This window comes from Hippocampus bargibanti, linkage group LG09 (assembly GCF_051943395.1).
Source record: "Hippocampus bargibanti isolate YZ-2025 linkage group LG09, ASM5194339v1, whole genome shotgun sequence".
Classification (NCBI taxonomy): Eukaryota; Metazoa; Chordata; class Actinopteri; order Syngnathiformes; family Syngnathidae; genus Hippocampus; species Hippocampus bargibanti.
The window spans coordinates 2,700,341-2,721,695 of NC_142742.1; the positions used below are offsets into that span (position 1 = coordinate 2,700,341).

General features: G+C 45.2%; 1 protein-coding gene across 2 annotated transcripts; it reads right to left on the reverse strand.

Annotated features, from left to right (window-relative positions):
* Window positions 1–819: 819 nt before the first annotated feature.
* Window positions 820–20,581, reverse strand: hivep2b (HIVEP zinc finger 2b). Of its 2 annotated transcripts, none has more exons than XM_089004883.1 (7): window positions 19,732–20,581; window positions 8,481–12,082; window positions 7,198–7,355; window positions 6,126–6,301; window positions 4,739–4,837; window positions 3,926–4,638; window positions 820–2,663 (listed from the first exon to the last, which is right to left on the reverse strand). In XM_089004883.1, the coding sequence occupies exons 2-7, from the start codon at window positions 11,997–11,999 to the stop codon at window positions 2,334–2,336; spliced, it is 4,995 nt and encodes a 1,664-aa protein (XP_088861009.1). In that variant the 5' UTR covers window positions 12,000–12,082; window positions 19,732–20,581; the 3' UTR covers window positions 820–2,333. The 2 variants fall into 2 exon arrangements, with proteins under 2 accessions (XP_088861009.1, XP_088861008.1); XM_089004882.1 differs by lacking the exon at window positions 19,732–20,581 and adding an exon at window positions 15,894–17,687.
* Window positions 20,582–21,355: the final 774 nt, after the last annotated feature.

Here is a 21,355-nt window from a genome sequence, read left to right on the forward strand (position 1 = left end):
GCTTTTTTTTCCACACTTTACTTTAAAAAATAATGAATTTTTTTCCCCATAAATTCCAACATATATTTAAATTTTAGATGGCATGTTTTGACATTATCCTCAAAGATAAATTCCAATGCGATGATGCCCATCCATATGCACAATTCTCTTGACACCATTATATATATATATATATATATATATATATATACACACACACACAGTAAAGTCTCGTTATATCGATATTCTCGGGAGTCCGAAAAATATCGATATAACCGGGACTATCGATATATCCGACCCTGTGCGCATGTAATTTTCTCCTTGCGTGCATAGAAATAGTATCGATATAACCGGGACTATATCGATACTATTTCTATGCACGCACGGAGAAAATTACATGCAAACAGGGTCGGATATATCGATAGTCCCGGTTATATCGATAGTCCCGGTTATATCGATATTTTTCGGACTCCCGAGAATATCGATTTAACGAGACTTTACTGTATATTAAAAAAAAATAAAAATAAATGGAATGTTTTCCAAAAAAACAAAATGCCCCCCCCCCCCCCACGTCGTTTATTCCCGACGTCAAAACGTGACAAAGTGCATTGTGAAGACACGGCAACTACTTGTTATCATGATCCATCGACACAGGAGAGCAAAAAAGATATCAAAAGCAACACCGGTATGGTGGCTCACTGCATAACTTGCATCACTGCTGCATAAAAGAATATATATATATATATATATATATATATATATATATATATATACATATATATATATATATATATATATATATATATATATATATATATATATATATATATATATATATATATATATGCGCACACCATATAAATAGTAGTCAAATATTTACCGGTATCGATAGGTACTTACGTCCTAATATATAAATACATCTTACAGTAATTACATGTTGACTTCCTGTCATGTTTGTGCAATAGTAAATCTCATGCAAGATCAAAACCACAACATGAAGAAAAAGGAAAGCTTGTTGTTTTTTTGTTTTTTTGTTTGTTTTTTTTTTAAAGATGAATCGAGCCGCCAACGCTCGATTCCTTGACCATTTCAAACATCTTCACCCCCCCCCCTTTGCGAAATAAAGGCACAGACCCTCGTCGCTCAAAAAGCGTCAAAATTTGCACCGTCTCATGATATGCCTCCCTCTACCTTTTCTTTATTTTCAATATAAATAAATACTGCACTACTGTATCACCTTGATATGAGTACATGAAACAACAGTCTATTTGCAAAGTACACATACGTTAAAATACACCGTATCTAAGGAAGGGTGGGGGGGTTGTAATACATAAAAGGAAGGGGGAGGCGGGCAGGGGTTTCGAGTTGTACCGTTATCTATAAATATAATTTATGTGCAATTGTATGCAAACTGCTATGTCAAATAAAAGGCATATTAGCATTATACAGTAGATATCTTCATATTGCACCTGCACCCAATGATCATTCAACATCGTTCGTAATCGTTGCTCATCTATCGATGAGAAGGTTTCTTCAGCCGTCATCTGTACTTCTTTGAAGGACGTTTCGCTTCTTATCCAAGAGGCTTCGTCAGCAAACTAAAATCTTTTGCTGGTAGTTTTGGCCCTATATATATATCCCTACTGTACAGACGTGGCGGTGCCAGACTCTGCTATGATTACTTCTATTGTCCTGCCTGAGTATGGGGTCTACGACTGGCCTGATTGCCCCATTTGATCTGGTATTACCTTATCAGCATAACTAAGCCTATGTTGCCTAAGAAGTCGGTTATAGGAACGATACAAATTGAACCTCACCCCACTATGGCGATTGAGCGAAGGGCTTTGCTGTTTTCTGCAAATAGCTTCTTTTACTCCCCTTTCAAACCATCTATTTTCTTTCGCTAAGATTTTAACCTCATTGTCGTTACATGAGTGGTTGCTAGTTTTTAGGTGCATATGGACTGCAGATTGAGGCCCACTAGTATTATCCCTGCGATGTTGATCGTCTTTTTTTTTGAGAATTTGTTTAGTCTCTTTATTTTCATTTTTACGTCTTGGATAAGAAGAGAAACGTCCGACACCTTTCAGATGATGTCTGAAGAAACCTTCTCATCGATGGACCACTCCTGTACAACTGAGAGCTTACACAGACGTTACTCATCTAGTTCAAAGGTAGCAAAGAAGCGATAATGCCTCAGTCGGGACCCCCAAAAAAAGCGGGTGGTGACCCGAGGTCCACCGGATGAGGCCGCTTATCTATTCAGGGTCCCGTTGATTGTGAGCCAGGCAGTCCGAAGAGAAGCTCCTTGCTTTGTCGTCATATTGCCAAATGCGCGTGGCGGCACGGGGTGTCTAATGCGGTTCTTCCGTGTTGATCTTGAGGGAGGCGATGGCTTTCAAGCATGTTTGGACATTCTCCTCTTGGCCGCCATCCCTGATGCCCGAATTCAGGCTCCCCCGTTCTTCTTGCGTCATTTCGGAGGTCCCCTCCTCGTCGGGTGGACTCGGCGGCATGTCGGAGGACGAGGGGGAAGGCGGCGACGCCCGCTGGAGGGCTCCTCCGACGGGATGGAGGGGTAGCAAGCTGACGGACTGCTGCTGAGAGTGGAGAGGGAGGTGGCTCAGGAGATTCTGCGGGGAGACAGCGGTAGCCACGGGGAGGCTGGCGATACTCCTCTGTTCCTGCGGGATACAAAACGGGTTGAGACCATAAAACTCAATGTACACGTTTTGGTTCAGGGGGAGCTCATAATTGAGAGGAGCACGGCTATTTCCGTGATCCGAATTTAGGTGGAGTATCTGTCTGTCCATCCATCCATCCATCCATCCATCCATCCATATGGAAACCGGAGTAAACCCACCCAGGCATGGGAAGAACATCAAAACCCCATAGAGGAAAACCAGAGCTGGAATCGAACCCAGTTTCTCTACTCTGTGAGGTTGATGCGCTAACCACTCCTTCACCGGGCCGCTGCTTTAAGATACATTTGTTTGTGCTTATTTATTTATGTATGCATTTATATTTGGATTTCTGTATGTATTTATAAATGTATTTATTTAAGTGTTTGTTTATTGGATTGTATTGGTATTTTTTTTTGTTCATATATTTATGTATTTATGTATGTTTTTATTTATATATACATTTATGTATGTATTTATTTAAGTGTTTGTTTATGTATTTGTTTGTTTATATATATATATATATACATAAAGTCTCGTTATATCGATATTGGTTATATCGATAGTACCGCTTATTACGATACTATTTCTATGAACGCAAGGAGAAAATTACATGCGCGCAGGGTTGGATATATCGATAGTCCCGGTTATATCGATATTTTTCGGACTCCCGAGAATATCGATATAACGAGACTTTACTGTATATATATATGAACAGGTAACATCCGGCTTACGACCGAGTTCCTTTCCGACCAATCGGTCGTAAGTCAAAATGGTCGTAAGTCGAAATCCATTCAAAATGTTGAATCGAGATCGGGAGGCTAAATGACAGGCAAACTCCCCCCTCCTTCTCCCCCTCTGGTGCCATCACACGGTCGATGGCTGTGCGAGAGTAAGATGCTAGCTGGCTAACCAAAATTGTCGTACGCGTTGCTGGCCTGCTCGCGCGTTGCGGTGCCAGGCGGAGAATTAAAATTTTAAAAATAGGGTCTGGAGGTCGTGGTCGTAAGTCGGATGTTACCTGCATTTATATATGTGTTTGTTTGTTAGTTGTTTATATATATTTATGTATTTATTTATCGGTTTGTTTATTCATTCTCATGAAAGAACTTCCGGGTTGAGTGAACGCTGGCACATGTGGCTGCCGCTGCTCACCCGCAGAAAAAATATCCTGTGACTGTATAGATTCCTTGAGAGTTTTGAAAGGCGCTTAGAAATTAAATGTATTCTTCTTCTTATTATTATTATAAAAAGATGCTACGTACCAGTTCCATCTCAAAGGCGCCTTGTTGCTGAACCAAGTCGATCTTGGGGTGCTGTCGGCTTTTGTCGCTACAGCCCCGCTGCTGATGGGATCCGCCCCGACGTGGCGAAACGGCTCTCAGCACGACCCGCTGTCTGCCCCGCAACGCTGACTCCCGCTTCCCGGCCATCTCCACCCTGGGCGACGTCGGTCTCTCCGGCGCCACAGGAGGGGAGAGGTGCCGAATGGGCGAGAATCCAGGCGACGCCGGCCTCAACGGGGAGGCGTCCCATCTCGGGGAACAACGACCCCGTGGCGAGAGCTCACGCCTCGGGGACGGGTATCGCAGACGGGACGGGGACAGTTCCCTAATGGGGGACTCCCAGCCGGGCGATAGGAGACACGAGGAATACGGGTCGAAGAGGAATCCGGCTTGATCCGGAGACAAAACTCCCAGAGAGTCGTCCTCCACCGTCTTGTCCCTCTGGTCTGAACCCGGCCACTTGCCGGAGACGGTGACATTGACCGGCAGGGACGTGATCCCTCCGCTTGGCTGGGGACTGGTACTCCTGGAACGCAGCTTAGGCGTGGTGTCGCCCTCGTAGTCGTCATCCTCGTCGTCGTCTTCGTCCACGTCGTCGGCGTCTTCGTCCATACCGTCTGAATATTCGGCGTCGGAGAACTGATGTTTGGCCGCCACCGCCACGTCTGCCTTAGATTCTTGTGGCGCTTCGTCTACTCGCAAAGCAAAATGAACGCAACCCCAAGGATCAGTCCACCATGTTGCCCCGCCATCTTGTATATTTTCAACGTCGGTTGATGCAAGTATTCTTACCGTGTTCCTGTATCTCCGTCTCATCCATGCTCACCGACACGCCCAGCTCGAGACATTTCTTCATATGCGCCTTGGACTTCATGTGCTTTGTCAGGTTTCCTTTTTGTTTATTTATTTTTTAAAGAGAACGAGAGAGAGAGTGAGAGGATTGACCTCAATTTTGGCCGGCGTGAGCAAAATGAGGACTCCGCTGTCAGAGAAATTACATGACTGAACAAATCAGCTGATCCCGTTCAAGCTCAAAAGAGACTTGGCGGTGTTGCGCCTCTGCTGCGTTTTCATATTGTGATTTTCCAGCACATTTTTTTTGGTGGGACTACTTTACGGATAACTTCTGGTTTAAAGCCTAAATTGGCCACGACTACTATTTCTCTGTACAGTGATACATCGACTTACAAACGCTTTGGCTCACAAACTTTTCGCCTTACGAACATTAAATTCGCGAGAATATAATCTTGGCATACGAACTAGTTTTCGGCGGACAAACCAAACCACACAGCGCCACGGTGGCTGGCGGACTAGTTTTCTACAATAATAATAACACATTTCATTTCTCAGCGCCTTTCAAACCCACTTTCTTTGAGTGCAGACGTGGTTTGTTATCGAGTGGAGTACTTTTGCTATTATGGGACTGAAAAAGACCCCACCACAGGCTAGTGTTAAGTCGAAGAGGACACAAAAGTAAATTACGTCCGAGCAGAAGAAGGAGATCATCAAAAAACACGAACGAGGTGTGCGTTTGTGTGACTTGGCGTCCCAGTACCAATACGCTAAGTCGACCATTGCTACGTATGGCTAAGGGTGTTTCTGTGTTGTCTAAGCAACGGTCTCAGGCAATAGAAGAGGTTGAAAAACGCCTGTTGATTTGGATTAACGAAAAGCAGCTAGCAGGGGACTGTGAGTGAGGGTATTATCGCCGAGAAAGCAGGGCAACTTCACTCTGATATCAAGTGGCAACTACATCGACGACCATTACATAATAATAATAATACATCTCATTTCTAAGTGCCTTTAAGTGCCTAAACTCTTAAGGTCACTTTACAGTCACAGGATATGTTTTTCTGTGGGTGAGCAGCGGCAGCCACACGCCAGCGTTCACTCAACCCGGAATAACTCAAATAGATAGAAAGTTAGCTAGCTGGCTAATAGATAACTAATAGATAGCTAGTCAGGTAGCCAGCTAGATCGCTAGTTAGCAAATAGATATCAAATTTGTGGGGACCTGGGAACGAATTATTCTATTTTTAATGGTTTCTAATGGGAAAGAAATGTTTGGCAGATGAACTTTTCGCCTTACATGTTTTCGGACACCCAATGTGGATTTCCTGAGTCGTTCGTGCATCGAACTTGACTTTCTTCTCATACCGCCCCTACGACCGACACTCACCTTTGGTTTTGAATGCAAAGTTGCAGACCTTGCAGATGTAGGGCCTCACATCTGTGTGGGTTCGAATGTGTTTCTTGAGCATGCTGGGCTTCTTGCAACGAATTCCGCACTCCTCGCAAATATATTTGCCCCTGCCACGCCCTCGGACGTACACGTAGTCCTCGTTAGATTTATACCTGGTCATATAGAAAAAATAGTGATTGGCAAATACTCAGAGATGGTGACAATACCCCCTTAACACCACCGGACAAGTTGCGTCCATAATTATTAAAATCACTTCAAATGACTTCTACTGAGCGCATTTTACAAAGATTCCACCGCATATAGCTATATTTTACGTTTTAAGACTCACACTGAATATTCATGAAGTCTTGTTTTCGAGTTGATGACGATGTCGTAAGTGACGTCACAGAGGGAACGCCCATGACTGAGAAAGCGACACACAATGCATTTTGGGTATTTTTTTCATCTCAAAACACCGTGTTGATTGCGAAATTAGAAGGAAAACTATATAAATAATGCGATGGTTAATCGTTGTGTGTCGCAGCCAATTGCGGTAACACGCATAAAAAAGGTGTACGTTTACACCAATTCCCAGCGGACAAATCAGCCCATTTCCAACGGAGCTTGTGCGCCATCTTGTGCATTTTCTGGGACGCTAGAGTCCAGACGGCTCGAATTGATACGCAAGGACTTCTTTCATCGATTGCAAACATGTATGCTTTCCTCTTCAGAACTATTTGAATCATATTCATAACTGGATGCGTAACAAGAAAGCATCTTCTCCGAATCGGAACTCTCTTAAGCCATTGTTTTGATTCTGGAGCAAAGCAGTGTGTGACCAATGGTGACATCACGAACTGGGGGCGGGACTTTCTGAATCTGCCCAATTCTGAGCTCGTTTTCTGGCAGTTTTGGGACACTTTTAAGTCATTTTTATTGGTGTTTTGCATTTGACTAAAAATATCAGCCTGCGTGTTTTTTGGTATTTTAGATGCTATAAAAGGTTTTTCAGATGTCAGTTAGGAAACAAAATAATGGTGTTGGTTGTCCTTTAAATGGTTTTACTGACCCTCCCTCGAAGATTTTGATGCGTGTCGGTGCTGTTTGGGTATTTGACTCCCTTTCTTTCCACTCTTCTTTGGCAGCCTTCAGTCTGATGCTGGTGTCTTTCACTTTCTTGGCCGGGTTGACGTCCGTCGTCTCTTTGGGCTCCGGTTTCCTCTGGAGCTGATTCAGAGCAGCAAAACGTATTGTTAACATGCTGGATGTGAAACGTGACCCACCCTGGTCACCGTCGCCTCTTACACGGCGCGGTTGGCAAATATTGAAGTCCATCTCCACAGCTGCGAATAACCCTGGCTTTATGTGGGACATTGTAGCTGTGTTGTTAGCTTGTCTATGTTTTCACACATTTGTAGAGATGTCGGAACCCGCCTTCGTTGATTACGAATCTGTGCTAACGTGTTGGACAGCAAACATTTGTTATGGAAAACACTTCTAGTCTATCTTAAAAACAATAAATTAATTAACAAAAAACATTTTTAAATACTGTACAAAAACTATTTGATGACAAGTATAAATATTGGGGAAAAATATAACATTGGAGGAAAAATATTAATTGATATACTGAAATTATAAATTATTTAAAATGACAAAAAATGGGAAAAATCTAACATTACATTCCTTATGGATAAATTGTACAAAATATTAAAAATACACAATTAATATTTCAATAATATTTTGGGGAAAAACCTGAGTCAGATTTATTGGCATATTTTTAACCCTTTCAGGAAAAGTGGTTATTACGGCGGCCATCTTATGTTATCCAGTTACAAGGGTTAAATGAGACACTGTAGTACAAAATAGTAATTACAGGTAACATCCGACTTACGACCGAGTTCCGTTCCAACCAAACGGTCGTAAGTCGAAGTGGTTGTAAGTTGAATCCATTCAAAATGTTGCATAGAGACTCGGAGGCTAAATAACACGCAAACTCCCCCCCTCTGGTGCCATCACACGGTCGATTGCTGTGCGAGAGTGAGATGCTGGCTGCCTGGCCAAAATTGTCCTACACGTTGCCGGCCTGCTAGCGCGTTGCGGTGTCAGGCGTAGAATTATTTTTTTTAAATAGGGTCTGGAGGTCATGGTTGTCGTAACGGGTGGTCGTCAGTCGAGTCGGTCATAAGTCGGATGTTACCTGAATATATAAACCTAAAAAATGAGGGGGAGTTGTTGATCATATGGCCATATCTTATGGTTTCCTTTAGATTGTTCAACTGCCTCAACTGTAATTATTTGACTTGTTCAATTCCCAAGAGCAAAGCAAGCGGTGCTTTCGTTCAACACCCTCACCTGTTCGACCGTCTGCCGCCACAGGACAAGGGATGAAACCAATTTCCCATTGTCGGGTTGACACATGGCCGCCATCGAGTAGATCAGCTTGCCTCCCGTCTGTCGGGAGCGCAGCAGGGCTAGCGCAGCGCTGGTGCTCAGTTCCGGCGGATTGGGATCACGTGAGCTAATGCGCCAGGTGGCGTAGACGGAATAGGGAGCAGCGTCCTCCTCGTGGCATGAGCAGCTCGGCTTGGTATCGCTGAGATAACACCAGCTCACACCTGTCACCGTGCGAAGACTCGGAAAGGGAGTCGGCGTCCCCCAACGATCAGCTTCCGAGACCACAATGTCCCGGCCGAAGAGCGTCTGCGCCCCCGTGTCCATCTGCGCCCGTCCATCCTTCCGCGGTTCTTTCAGATACGCGGGTAAGCCGGTCTCCAAGGAACCGGTTTCCATAGCTGACTCCATGCTGTGGCTGTCGGTCACTTTTCTCGCCGTGATAAACTTTCTCACATGTGAGTCATCCTCCAAGTGGCACTTGCCCAGCTCTACCGCGCTCAGCTCCTCCACAATTTGCCCAAACATCCTCTCCTCCTTCACACGTTTCTGTTGCTTGACTTCCATAAAGAGGTCAAGGCTATTGGCGGGTGAGAGCATTCGTTTGTTTGTGCCGCCGCTGGACGCGTTGGTGGTGGAGATGGTCCTGGAGGTGAGGGAGAGGGGGATCCCCGTTTTGAGCTTGGCCGAGGAGAGGTCCAAGACCTCGATGGAGACCGGGTGGGCGGCGGTTCGATTCTGAGAGGGGCTTAACGCCGGATTGACTCTATCATCGTAATTGTCAAAGATCTGTGACACGGATGTGTACGTCAGGCTGCCGTAACTCGGCACGTGGGTTTGTATCCTGACGGGGACTGACAAACCGGGATGTGGCGGATGGGGTAGCGTGTTCCCGCCAGAGAAGACGGGCAATGACAGAGCGGTAGCGCCGCCACAAAATGTGTGCATGTGCGAGGCCTCCGTGTCCATGCTCAGGGATTCCTGGCGCACCAAGTTGACCCGCCGTCTCTCCTTCGCCAGTTCCCCCGGTCTAACTTTGGACGTTGGATCCAGGCTACCATAGTCAAACGATACGCTGCGTACCTCCGGGAACTCCCTGCGCAAATTGCAAGGCGCCTGCTCCGAGGAAGAGCGTCTCATTTCATGTTGCTGTCGATGATGGAGAACAGAGAGCGAGTGGCAGCTTCCCGGCACGGCTAAGAGCTCCAGAGGCTTTCCGAAATCATCTTGTCTGGCTGGGGAAACCGGTTTCAGGTTCTCCTCCCTGTCAAAGGAGAAGGCGGAGCTGTAAGATAAGTTGCTGTCCTGACTGGGGCTTCGTGAGAGACTAGTACTGGCCGACTCGAAACTGGACTCCCCCGAGGAGTGCTCAATGTCGGCCAGCCGCAACCTTTTCTTCTTGGGTGGGAGTTTTTCAGGAGGGAACTGGGCTAAAGTTTCACTCCTCTGCGGCCACTGAAACTCTTCCACGTGTTTCTCCGGCTCCTTCACCGGGGCGTCCGGAGCTTTTTCGGGACTGTCTGGCTCCACGGTGACCCTGATCTCCGGCACTTGAATGTTGGGCTGGCGTACCAGTTTTGCAGCCAACTGAAAGGACTGCCTCAAGACGCCATTGCCTCTGTCCATCTCAAACGATTCCTCCATAGGCTGAAACGAAGAAAGGACCTCCTGCCTGTGCCTTAGATTTATGTAGGAATCGGATGAATCGGCGTGAGGCCTGTTGACGGAGTTTGTGTGCTGGATGACAGAAATGACATTTCCTAAAGTTTTCCGAGCACATGTTTCAGGGCTGACCGATACGTCCATGTCGATCCTGTCCAGCTGTGAACTCAAACGTCCTTTGGCGACGCCAACCGCCCCGTGGTTGACTGACTTCGGCTCATATTCCTTACCGGAGTCAAACATTTCTTCACACTCTTCGTGATGAACCTCGTACCGAGGTGGCAGATCCTCCTCTTCCCGTTTTTCTTTCCGGCGTTTCCGTGTTGCCATTTCCATGGCGTGCCTGTGCAGGTTCACGCTCTGTGGATAATTGTCCATTTCTTGTACCGCGAGTGACATGTCGCTTGCCTTCCCGTGTCCGTCGCTTTCCACATGACCGTCGTTGGATGGCAGCTCGAAAGCGGCTTGTCGTCGGAGTCTCCTCATGCCGGCATTGCTCGTTCTCTCGTCAAATGAGTGGCTGCCCCGCAGCGCCTGCGGCATGGTCAGACTGACGGCCGACGACGTGGGCATGGAGTTGCTCCTGAGAAGGGTTCCTGTGTCAGAGCTACCATCAAACTGTGCGTCTTTCACCTCGTCCCTCGTGAAAGACTTTGTATTTATTTTAATGGACTCGACCGTGTCTTTTTCTTGGGTGAAAACACGAGAAACTCCTTTCTCTGAGCATCTTCCCGCCTCGCCGTAAACGTGGGCTGTGGTCTGCTTGGGGCTGGGCCTGTAACATTTCCCAAACATAATTTCCTGGTAGGATTTGGCGTTGGCGTTCGGGGGACTGGTCTGATGCTCGGAACTTTCCGATCTGGAAAAGTATCCCGAATCGGTGCTGCCTTTGCTGGACTGACTCGGAAGGGACAGATTATGTTCCGAGTCGCTGCTCCTTTTTTCCGACAGTCGAAGGGCGAGCCTTTGTTTAATTGTGCATGTTTGAATCGCACGGTTGCCCTCGGTGGTGGGTGAGGCGTTTGTTTCCGGGGCATGGCATGAGCCGTCCTGAGTCGACGTTGACATCGCCGATGCCTTTTTGTGAGAAATGAGGTTGAGCACTTTGACGGCCGTGTGGTCCGAAGCCTCTGCCGGGGAGTCCAGTAGCAGCAGCGGGTCATTGAAGGCGTCTTCGTCGGTGTCCGTGCTTTGCTCGGCGTCAGAGAACAACTCCCCTTCGCCTTCGAAAGACCCCTGGTCCGCGTTGACGTTCTGAGAGAATGGCGACGTTCCCGCCTTGACAGAGTGGGCGTGGGACTTTCGGTGTTTGTACAAATTGCTCTTGGTTTTGAAGGAGAATCCGCAAGGGAGGCACGGATAGGGCCGCTCCCCGGTATGCGAGCGGATGTGTTTCTTCAGCACGCTGGGTTTGGCGCAGGCCCTTCCACAGTAATCGCAAACGTACTTTCCGGGCCTTTGCGGTTTCAGTTCAGTCTTACCACCTGTATCTGACTGCAGCTCCATCCCCGAATAGCAACTCTGTCGTTCCGGGGAACTCTGGGATTTCTTTTGTCTGCCAGCCGCTTTGGCGGCCTGAAGTGAAAAGGACAACGCTTCTGTGTCTTGGGTTTGGGAGATGGAATCCTCAAAAGTCAATGACTTCCCTGAGATGGACGCTTTTTTGGTACTGCATGTGTCTCTGGCCTCCCACCCTTTCCCCTCCATTTCCACCGATGGACTCCTACTTATCTTGGCTGCCTCGGGTGTGCATTTTTTCCGTGCGACATCTCTGTCCTGACCTTCCGGAGAACCCGTGGCAGTTTCAAGTGACTCCATTAATCCGACGTTGCGATCGTTTCTCAGGGATAATAATTCTTAGGTGTCAGTGGTGATGTTTATGTACACGTGCGGTGGCTCAGCTGCAACGAAACAAATAGAAAGTGGGGATTCGATGAAGATTAATGAGCATGAACACTGAAAACGCAGAACCTTTGCCAGAATCATTGCCCCCCCCCCCCACCACCCCCTTACCCACACACGTCAATGGTCATAAAATCCAACCGACAAGCTGGGTCGACTCTTTGCTTTGTGTTGTGATCACAAATCGGAATTTCGAGGGAGCTTCAGATTGATTTGTGAAGTGACTTTAATAGTCAACCACACAAATACCAAATGACAACACTCGTAAAGAGCCCCTGCAGCGACAAATCACCCCCAGATGCTCACACTCAGACTAAGCGGCCACTCACTCTCTTGATGTCACTCACTAAGACTTCGCCTCTTAAAGGCACACGTCCGGCACCAAAATTCTATTCCATATAGAGCAATGGTACTTTACAAAACAAAAACAAAGTCCCCTCCGTACAGACACCAAACACACCGCCACAACACACAACAAGAGAATTCATCAAGAGTATAAAGTAGAAGGTGTCAGACTTAAACCCCACAGAGATTGCCTTTTACTTACTCAAGTGAAGACTCGAAAGAGACAATCCCCCTCCTCATTTTGCACGACAATTGAGTTGGATAACAGTGCTAGCTGACCCTTGACTGGTCGCCAGGCAAATACAAACAACTTGACACACCGATGGCCGATTTAGAGTCTTACTTGAAGCTAACACATATGTTTATGAAATACTGAAAAACCTTCAGAGGATCAAAGAAAGTTTGGAACTAAACCCTCGTGAGCGTTAGGCAGATGTGATACCCTCAAGTCCACTGAGCCCCCCCCTCTTCAATCCCGCCGTGAACACGGCATTGAGCCATTGGTTTCAGTACCGTAGCTTAGAAGGGAAGCGACGCGCAGTAGCATTGGCATCACCTCGTATTCCCTCACGTCTCGCACTCGCCAAAGAAACGGCACCACCTCCCCCTTGTGATTTGCTGGAATTGGTTTAGCTTAAACCCCGGAGGGGACATCCTCCTCCACCTCCTTGACTTCATCCTCTCAGTATCAAATGTTGTGTCCTCCCAAAATGAGGTTATGTAAGATTATCTGGTTCAAACCCTCCGAGTTCTCCCCCCTTCTTAATTAGGACATCCTTTCTCTATGTATTTTTTTTCTCCCATCGCTACGCTGACCCTCTCGGCCCATCGCGATTCGCCGAGGATGCGAATCCAAGGTGACTCGCCGCATGCGGACCGTCGCGTGAAAATAACTGAGAAGGGATGGGAGGCAAGGGGGAGATTTTAGTGATTGGGTGAATGAAAGCTACTTTTCTAGCACGCCACCAACTGGTTATTTCATGTTACAGTGATACCTTGGCTTACGAACTTAATTGGTTCCCAGACAGAGTGTGTAAGGCAAAAAGTGTGTATCCCAAAAATTAATTTCCCATAGGAAACCATTAAAATGAGAATAATCCGTTCCCAGGTCCCCATAAAACATAATTTTCTACTTTCTAATTTTCAAAACTGTAAAACTACACAAAATATACCTTATTTTATGTATAATAAATGTGCTATGGTATTATCATTAAAGAAATAAACTGTACTGTATAATAAAGTCGTTTTATTGACCTTTGTGATGGTCGTTGATGGCTTGATGGAATAGAGTGGCCGGTTTCATCAGCATTAAACACTTGATGAGGAACGTAGCCTTCTTTCACCATCTTGAGGAATGATCCCTTGTAGGTACTTTCTCTGCGATCATTTTACCTAGTTCCTCATCAATTGTGTTCTGTTTAGCCGAGTTGATAGCTTTTTGCATCAAGTGTACAGATGGCTTGTGCGGGTTATTTGTGTAGCCTTATTGATGGGATATTTTAACCTTGCGGTCAACACTGCCTTTGAACTATCAAAGTTGAAACAAGTCCAAATGTCACTGTTTTCTATCCATTTTGTCACTTTCTCTCTGTCGTCTGCCTGTCTCTTTAATGTTTAAACCCCCCTCCCCTTCACTGCTGCGTTCTTGACCAATCACGTGGCTTTAACCGAAGACTGGGGAGGACAAAACTAAGTCGGCTGCCATTTTATTGTTAGGAGAACGGGCTCGTTCGCGAACGACACATCACTCATTGAGGCGCTCCGTGTGTATCCCGAAAAATAGTTCCTGTGACAAGGTAAAATTTTCATAAATTTAACGTTCGTAAACCAAAAAGTTTGTAAGCCAAGAGGTTCGTAAACCGAGGTATCACTGTAGTTCGGTTCAGGGTTCATGTTAGCTTAGCCTGTTGCTATGTCACTAAACGTGTTCATGTTAGCTTACCCTGTTGCTGTGTTACTAGCTTCATTTCTTGTTTTTATTGCTTTGCCTCCATTTTCAAAATGCCAACCGTTTTAATGGTTGCAATTGGCAAACAAAAAAAAAATACTGGCCTGAGGAAAAAACAGTTTGTTAATTTATTGGCGCACATCTGACGAACTTCTCTGGAGGCATTTCACGACCTTGAACGAACCCAATGAAAAAAAAAAAAATCAACATTTGTGCCGTGCGCAATCACTCGCTAACCCCTCGCTGCTCAGTGAGATACGGTCCTTCACATCATTCACTTGGACGGCCTTTTTTTCAGGCGGTGCGCTCGATGCCGCGGGTGATTTGCAGTCGCCTGTTAGCATAGCTTGATCTGACGAATGTGATGTGTTTGCCTCGTTTTTTTTTTTTAGCATTAGCTTCAGTCCGTCTGTGTAAGCTCTCAGTCGTACAAGAAACCTTCTCATTAGCTTCAGTCATTCCAACCGATGTTTTCATCATGAGACATTTTCTGTTAGCATAGCTTGATCAGGTTAGCATGGCGAGATGCACTCAGGAGGGTTTGTCGGAATTTTCCGTGAGTGCGATTTTCAGTTTCTTGCAAGTTCAATGTGCTGTTTTTGTTTTGTTGTTGTTGTTTTCAAAACATTTTTCAATTTCCCCTCAATCTAGCTTGCGTTTCGTGACTAAATAATGCGTTCAACATGTTTTTGTCTTAAGTTTGATCATTTTTTTGCCACTTCCTATTCATAATGCTTCATATTAATAATAATACATTTCCAACCGAAGCGTTGGGCTAAGCATAATTTAGCTAAAAATTTCTAGTGTGACGCATTCCGTATGATAGCAATTACATTTTTGTATTTTTTTTGGGTGTGCAACTTTTCATTATTATTATTACAGTAAAGTCTCGTTATATCGATATTCAAGGGAGTCCGAAAAAATATCGATATAACCGGGACTATCGATATATCCGACCCTGTTTGCATGTAATTTTCTCCGTGCGTGCATAGAAATAGTATCGATATAACCGGGACTATCGATATATCCGATATCGATATAACGAGACTTTACTGTATTATTATTATTATCAAACCGATGCAAAGCAGTGCAAAAATACTTACCCCGAACGGAGTCAAACGAGTTTAACCGATTCGATCCCCGGGCGGTAGGTGAATAAATTTTGGGATTGGGGGGGGGGGGGGGGTGTTTGGGTATGCATTGAAGGCTCCCTCCTCAAGGTCGATCTGACCTCATTGCTTAATTTCCATCCCACCGAGATCCAGAAAAGTCAAACTGCGGCGACGTACGCCAGCTAAATCCCATGTTTCGGCGCGCCGCACAAAGACACGGACGCGTGTCGTCGTGTTGCACCTGCGTGCAACAAATGCATGACACAGCAGCGGCGTGAGGCGCAGGTGGGTGTTGGGTGGGTTAGCGGGGGGGAAAAAAAACACCCCGTCCCTTTAAACGCCAGCCTCCATAAATATCCCAATGACATTCGCACGCATGCAGCTCGGCGCGATCCTCATACAAACCTGACATTTCAGGCCACTCCTCTCCTTCCACGTCCCGCATCCTTATTCCTCATTCCTCATCCCGCAGCGTCCATTCTGCCTCCGGCGGGATCAGGCGAAGGGAAGGAAAAACAAAACAAAAACAACGGCGGGATAAACGTCCCATCAGTCCGGAGTGGCGGCAGTAGCGGCGCACATTTGGAGCGTTCTATTGATGCGAGCCAGTCACCAGAGAAAATACCCAAGCATGACGTGCAAGACCCGGGTACAAAAATAGCAAAAGGGGCCCCTCGGAGGGATTATACAACGGCCCACGTTTCAGGGCGCTTTTCCACTCTCCTGTTCTGGCTGCTCACTCAAGGAGGAGGCGGAGAAGCGACAGGGAGGCGGCGGCGAGGGGGTTAGTCAGATATCATGAGCATTGTCAAAAAACGCTCTTCATTCATCCAGAATCGAGAAGCTCCCTTGAAAAGTATGCATTTTAGTCATGGCGTAGGAGGAAGTGGGGAGAATGGGTAAAAAAGAAACACATGGGGGTGGGGGGTCTCTTTTTTGTGAGGTGCTCGGAGCTTCCCGTCACGACATCCTCTCGGCCTCCATTCACAAAGGAGGAGAAAGCGTCCACGTCGTGACGAGACATGCTAGGCTAGGGGGTTGGCTACATTGCCGCCAGCTGTTGTGCAGCTGCACGTCGCATCTTGCGTACGCGTGCCAGCCTCTTCAAACGATGACCCGTTGACACAAACAATATTTGCCTCATCGATACCTTGGCTTACGAACTTAATTGGTCTCCAGACAGGGTGTGTAAGGCGAAAAGTGTGTATCCCAAAAAAAAAATCCCACAGGAAACCATTTAAATGAGAATAATCCGTTCCCAGGTCCCCATAAAACATAATTTTGTAATTTTCTAAGCCTTAAAACTACGCAAAATATACCTAATGTTATGTATAATAAATGTGTTATGGTACTATAATTAAAGAAATAAACTGTACTCTATAAAAAAGTCGTTTTATTTACCTTTGTGATGGTCGTTGATGGCTTGATAGAATGGAGTGGCCGGTTTCATCAGCATTAAACACTTGATGAGGAACGTAGTCTTCTTCTTTCACCATCTTGAGGAATGATCCCTTGTAGGTGCTTTCTCCGCGATCATTTAATTGAGGTTGAAATCCATTTTGTCACTCTCTCTCTCTGTCGTCTGCCTGTCTCTTTAATGTTTAAACCACCTCCCCTCATTGCTGCGTTCTTGACCAATCGCGTGGCCCATTTCCAATGGAGGTTGTGCGCCACCTAGTGCATTTTCTGGGCGCTACATTGGAGTCCAGACGGCTCAAATTGATACTGAAGGACTTCTTTAATTGATTGCAAACATTTATGCTTTCCTCTTCGGAACTATTTGAATCATAGTCATAACTGGATGAGTAACAAGAAAGCATCTTCTCTGAATCTGAACTCTCGGAAGCCATTGTTTTCATTCTGGAGCAAGGCAGTTTGTGAAGGAGTGTCCTGGCGTGACGTCACGAACAAGGGGCGGGACTTTCTGAATCTACCCAGTTCTGAGCTCATTTCGTGGCAGTTTTGGGACACTTTAAGTCATTTTTATTGGTGTTTTGCATTTGACTAAAAATATCAGCCTGTGTGTTTTGGGTATTTTAGATGCTATAAAACGTTTTTCTAATGTCAAGTTCGAAAACAAAAAAAAAATGGTGTCGGTTGTCCTTTAAAGGTTTTAATTTTTACAGACCAATCTTGAAACAAAATGGCCGATTTTCAGTGTCGTTTCAAGGATGGCTTCCCAGGACTTTTTTTTGGAGTGAGTTTACTTACAACAGCCGTGTTGACCAAATTTCTGGGGATTTTTACATTTTTTTTCCCCAACTATGGATTAACCACTGCACCCTCTCGGCAAGATGGCCGAACAAGCCTGAGAATTCCGCAAGTGTGTGAATTGAAAGAGGAGCTCCTCAGGGCGCTATTCTTAGTCATCGAACGTAGGACAAGTTGCAGCTCGCTTGCGGCTCCATTATGCAGCATGCGGGGGGGGGGGGGGGGGGGGGGGGGGGGGGATAAAATGGCTAATATAGCCAAGGTCGAACCATTTGTTGTCTTGAAATGCAAATGCCCCCTCTAAGGCAGATGCGCACTTACTCTGAACAGCTGAGTGGGATTCCATGTCGCCCCCCCCCCATACTGAATGATGGTGCTGGGGTGGGGGAGTTATGAATGAAGGGTTTGACGGTTTCTCCCAGACCACTCACTAGCACATCATTCATCTTCATCCTTCCTGCCGCCGTCTCTTTAAAATCAGAAAATAAGCTTGACACCTCGTACTGCGTCGCCATGGTAACAGAGTCTGCCACAATGGCCCCCGCTTCCTGTCGGTATGTCTAATTACGAGCAAATGTTGGAAGGACGGAGGAAGAAAAGAGGGAGGAAAGGCATCATCTTAAATAGAGATATTCAAACGGTATTAAAATCCAATTTTAAAAAGCTTTCAATGAGGATGTCATTGATTCCACAGCCGTTTGTTAACAATACAACCCTAAAACAGAAAAATATGAAAGAATAATAGAACATTTTCTTGTAAAATTGGCAATGGTACCCGAGGGATGTACGAGTGAGTAGTAAGTCCCTCAAACCCTCCCCAATCTCCCCCAAAATTGCATTATAGTATCCTTTTTGGGAAGTTTCTGTTCAATTTAGCATATTTTACTTATCTGTTAGCTATATAGCTATCTAGCTAGCCAGCAATCTTGATAGCTATCTATTAATGATTTATTATATACAGTATCTACCTCGCTATCTCAGTATATACCTAGCTATCAGTATCAGTATATACCTAGCTATCTATTCGCTATCTATTCGCTAGCTATTAGCTCTCTATTCGCTAGGTATTAGCTATCTATTTGCTAGGTATTAGCTATCTATTTGCTAACTAATAGCTATCTATTTGCTAGCTATTAGCTATCTATTCACTAGCTATTAGCTATCTATTTGCTGACTATTAGCTATCTATTCGCTAACTATTAGCTATCTATTCGCTAGCTATTACCTATCTATTTGCTAGCAAGCGAGCTTTCTATCTATTTGAGTTACTTCCGGGCTGAGTGAACGCTGGCGCGTGTGGCTGCCGCTGCTCACCCACAGAAAAAGATATCCTGTGACTGTAATGTGACCTTTTGAAAGCCGCTTATAAATGAAATGCATTATTATTATTATTTATTATTATTATACATTTCCGGTCCCAACATATTTCAGCAGTTACCTAATTGGATTAGCCTTTATTAGTCTTTTTATGATATGGATATTTAACCGCGATTATGTTCATCTATGAAATTGTAAAACTATAAATTTGTACTACTTGTCATAACGAATTGATCCTTCAATTCAAACGCAGCTTCTTTGACTTGCCGTATTCGGATCAGGCTGTCACGTGACTGCCTATATGGGGATATCCGGCTCACCGCGCGTGTGCGTGCGTGTGTTGTTGAGGTGGGGTGGGGGGGAAGGGGAATTCATGGACCCGAGAACCCCCTTGGTCGTCCCCCCATCTGCATGTCATGGAACATTTGCAGAAAAGGGACCTCCCCTTGTGTTTTAAAGCGTACGGACACACGTACACACACACACACACACACACGCACACAACGCCCCCCATTCGTCCCCCGCACTGGAGTCACCATCTCAGGTGACAAACATCGCTTCCCCCCCACAACCCCATCCCCTCTTAAGACCCCCACCACCACCACTACATACACACATACCAACCACGACAAGTAACCTAAATTCGACTCGGAAAAAGCGATGCGCCCAAAAAAATTAATGGGGGGGGGGGGGCGTAAAGGCAGCGAAGACTTACCAGGTATTAGACGGCACCCTGATAGCTTCATCGAACCCCCGGATGAACAGATATACGAATTGTTGGGGTGGGGGGAGGTAAGGATGGTGTCCCGGAGAGTGTGGGGGGGGGAGTGTCGATTTCTATCCGGAGTCGTCCAAGATGAGCTTGGAACGTGTCCCGATGGCTCCTCTGTTGTGCAGTAACTGCCAAGTGCCACGAGAGGACGCCAAAAACCAACTCGGAAAACATTTTGATTCACAACGGCAGCGATGAATGAAACTAAAAGCAACACCGATAATATTTGTTGCATGATTTACGTAAAATATGAAGTAATAACACACAATATGGGATAAAATGCACTGGGCACAGTATTTATGTACTCGTGGAGGATATTTCCGGGCGCCTGTAGAAAGAAAAAAAAAATTGTTGAGCATGTCCGGTTTTCAGAAGAATAATATACAGTAAAGTCTCGTTATATCGATATTCAAGGGAGTCCGAAAAAATATCGATATAACCGGGACTATCGATATATCCGACCCTGTGCGCATGTAATTTTCTCCTTGCGTGCATAGAAATAGTATCGATATAACCGGGACTATCGATATATCCGATATCGATATAACGAGACTTTACTGTAATATAGGATGATCATAGATTTTGTCATAATTATGAATTAAAGGTTCAGTTCATCAACCGTTGGAATTTTTGGGGGGACTGAAATGTAGGTATGAATCAATATTGCGCAACCTTCTAAAATATCTAACTTCCAAACAAAAAGTGAAAATATCTCAAGAGCTCGATATGAAAAAACAAAGTAAATACGCTATGTGAATTTTGGGACACATTAAGCCATTTTGGATGAAGAATCGCTATAGACTGAATCGCTGTTGACTAAGGCACTGGTCCCCAACCTTTTTTTTGTGCCACGGACCGGTTTAATATCAGACAATATTTTCACGGACCGGCGGATAAATACAACAAAATACGACGTTTGTTTTTACTCATTTTGCTAGCTTACGGTGGGCTAATTTTAGCGTTATGTATCACGTGATCTAGACAAGCGTTTTGACATGCCTCAAGAGTAAGTCATAGATGGATGTAATCTGGTAATTTTTCATTTTATGTCAATTATTTATTCTTTCTGCGCGGCCCGGTACCAAATGAGCCGCGGACCAGAACGGTCCTCGGTCCGGGGGTTGGGGACCTCTGGACTAAGGCACTGATTGCTCAGTGCCTTTTATTAAGACCCTGAGAAAATCAAATTGCATATTTGTAAGATGGAGCCCAAATTATTTTCACAAAGATACATTCTGAAATGTTTCTAATATATACAAATATGTGTTTTTTTTTTTGCAACATACAGTAAAGTCTTGTTATATCGATATTCAAGGGAGTCCGAAAAAATATCGATATAACCGGGACTATCGATATATCCGACCCTGTTTGCACGTAATTTTCTCAGTGCGTGCATAGAAATAGTATCGATATAACCGGGACTATCGATATATCCGATATCGATATAACGAGACTTTACTGTACGTAGTTATAGTCTCACCTCATACAATGTTTGAGAATGTAAATATTTGGGATTGAAAATGAATACTTGCTATGTGAATTTTATTTTTTTATACTTTTATATACT